This window comes from Gossypium raimondii, chromosome 5, assembly GCF_025698545.1.
Source record: "Gossypium raimondii isolate GPD5lz chromosome 5, ASM2569854v1, whole genome shotgun sequence".
NCBI lineage: Eukaryota > Viridiplantae > Streptophyta > Magnoliopsida > Malvales > Malvaceae > Gossypium > Gossypium raimondii.
The window spans coordinates 48,035,550-48,038,303 of NC_068569.1; the positions used below are offsets into that span (position 1 = coordinate 48,035,550).

Below are 2,754 nucleotides of genomic sequence, written 5' to 3' on the forward strand. Positions count from 1 at the left end.
GAAATTATTTATTTAATTATGTGATGTGAGTTTAGTTTTAGTCCCCAACAATTATATTTTAAATACACTAAATTATTAGTAAATTTATGTTTTAGTTATTTAATTTTAAAAAATTACAAAATGGTCATTGAACTATTTGAAAGTTTTTATTGAAGTCATTAGGCTATTAAGGTTTTACTTTAAAGTCTTGCTAGCAAGCTTCAAGCAATGATTCGATCCAAGTCGATTTGACTATCAATGTCAATGATGGGAGAAAAATTTTGTTTGAATTTTGGTTCGCAGATTCATGAGTTTAAAAGTTATTTCTTGAAAAAAAGGTGAATTGTAGAAGAGAAAGGGAATGAGAGCTTTCGATAGATACAGGTGGTGCAAATAGAGAAGGCCATACAATAATTTTAATAGCTCAGTGACTTAAATGAAAATTTTTGAATAGTTTAATGATCAATTTGTAACTTTTTTTTTTAAATTGAGTAACGAAACATAAACTTACTAATAGTTTAGATCACAATGGAAGTAGTTTACCTTTATATTGTTAATTTATTATACAAAATTTATTTAATTTAAAAATAATACTTTATCAAAAAAATCCAAATAGGTTAAAAATATTTCTTTAATTGAAAAGAATTTGTACTTAGAAGTGAAAAGACACATCAAGAATATGAATAAAGAAAAGGAAAAGGAATATAAAAAAGTTTTGATGTGAATGAAGTCTACTAATTTCATGCGCATAAACGTCCTTATTATGGACAATGCATGCATGGTGTAAACTAGTATATAAGTAGGTGTGTATTGCAATATTTGAAGCATAACACAACCAAAACAAGCTTTAGCTAACCAAAGCACATACAAAGCTACCATGGCTAATTTTCAAATGAAAAAAGTTCAACAATGCACACACGGCAAGCTGTGGAACTCTTCCAGCGAAGCTCTAACCTTGACCGACAAGAAAGTTTGGCAAGGCTCTCATTATGCGGATTTCCCAGAAATAATTGAAGATGGGGATGCGAGTGAGTTTACACATGAATCAGTGACTGATGATGCTGATATTCATGGTTCAGTTGCTGGTCTTGTGTACAGGCGACGTGATGGAACTAAGTGGATTGTTGCCTGGAGCAACCCACAAGCTGAGAACAGCAAGGTATATATTGCATTCAATTCAATCTTACCATTAATTAACTAATTAGAATGTGTATAAATAATCATTTAATTTATGATTCATTTCATGCATGTTGCAGGTCTATACTGATATCCAGAGACAACCTGTTCACTGGGGGCAAATCAAAACCAACCTTGAGAAAAGAGGAAAACCAAAATTTAAAGTTACAAAGTTTGGTTACAATGCATCTATTGAAATTGATCCCGTGAGTCGTTCACCCACAATGAAGGCATCATTTGAGTTAGAGGCATAACTGCCTTATCGTCTTCATCAAGCTGTGGTGGTAATTAAGGCTATCAAAATTAAATAATAGTGTGATGCTTGCTGCTGCATTACCTGTACTACTATTATAGTAAAAAGATTTGATAGCCAGTAGAACCATTAGAAAGTGTGTAGGCCTTCACAATCATGTCAGTGCCATGTATATGTACATGGTTGACTATTTGTGTAATATTATCGAAAAATAAAACAAAATGGCCTTTACTATTTTATCTTTAGACTAAATTTATACTCTATGTTTTCTCCAACTTCTGCATCCATCCATCGAATCATCAAACAACAAACCAGGAACCATAACATAGAAAATCTGACAACAAATAAACTCCCAACAACAAACCATGTTTCCAACAGCACAATGAAACATAACTAGTATCCCAGCAACTCGATACATAACCAGTAGCAGCAACTACCACCAAGTTTTAAAACATGCTGGATTGCTAAAAGTCAGCAATGGTCAAGCCATCTGTTATCCATTCTACCTTACGCTTTGACAATACAGACATCACCAATAGCTTAAACCAAATCATCAATGTCAACACAACTTTCTTGTAGAATCCATGGCCAATGGAGCTAATAGCAACCCAAAAGACAACAGGACAACTTTTTCGATGAGATATTTAATCTTCATGGTTGAGTTCTTTGATTACGGTAAGATTGTCTTGGGAAAGCGTCTCTCGTGATTGAGCGGAAGCCTTGGTTTCTATAAGTGCATCAATTTTAATTTATTTGTAATATTCTCCACTAGAATTATACTATTTAATTATATTATTTAATTTTTTATGGATTTAGGGAAATATTGGGAGAAAAAGAGATTACAACTTATTTTTGGGAAAATGTAGTTTAGACTTTCAACATCATGCTGCTATAATATTTTATAAACTATAAAATTTTAGTTTGGATTCATAACATACCATTCATATGAAATTAGAAATTCTAATTAAAGTTATTTCACAATTTGAACTCAAAAAAGTCGAAAAAGTGTCTAAAATGGCATGACAGTGCTATGCGAAAATTTACCAATAAATGTAGAAAAATTGTTTTGCTTTGTTGAATTGAAGGCAGTTTCTTTTTTCATTATGTAATTTTATCGTATAAATAGGCATTATTATGTTATAATTTAAAGATAGCGGCTCTTAGTATATTTTTGCTTTTGTGTTAACTTTAATTTATGGTTTGTTATACTAATTTTTTAGTTTAAGGGATTTCGAAGCTTAATTTTAAAAGTTTATGAGATTTAATTAGTTTTATCTTTTCTTTGTTCTTTAGTGTTTACATGTCTTTTGATTTAAGTGCAAATATTTAGGTTTTTTAAATATAAG

General features: G+C 30.8%; 1 protein-coding gene across 1 annotated transcript; it reads left to right on the forward strand.

The window, feature by feature from the left end:
• The first annotated feature begins 791 nt into the window (after positions 1–791).
• Positions 792–1,647, forward strand: LOC105766304 (uncharacterized). The gene is made up of 2 exons (XM_012585709.2): positions 792–1,138; positions 1,236–1,647. The coding sequence occupies exons 1-2, from the start codon at positions 857–859 to the stop codon at positions 1,407–1,409; spliced, it is 456 nt and encodes a 151-aa protein (XP_012441163.1). The 5' UTR covers positions 792–856; the 3' UTR covers positions 1,410–1,647.
• The last annotated feature ends 1,107 nt before the right edge of the window (positions 1,648–2,754 follow it).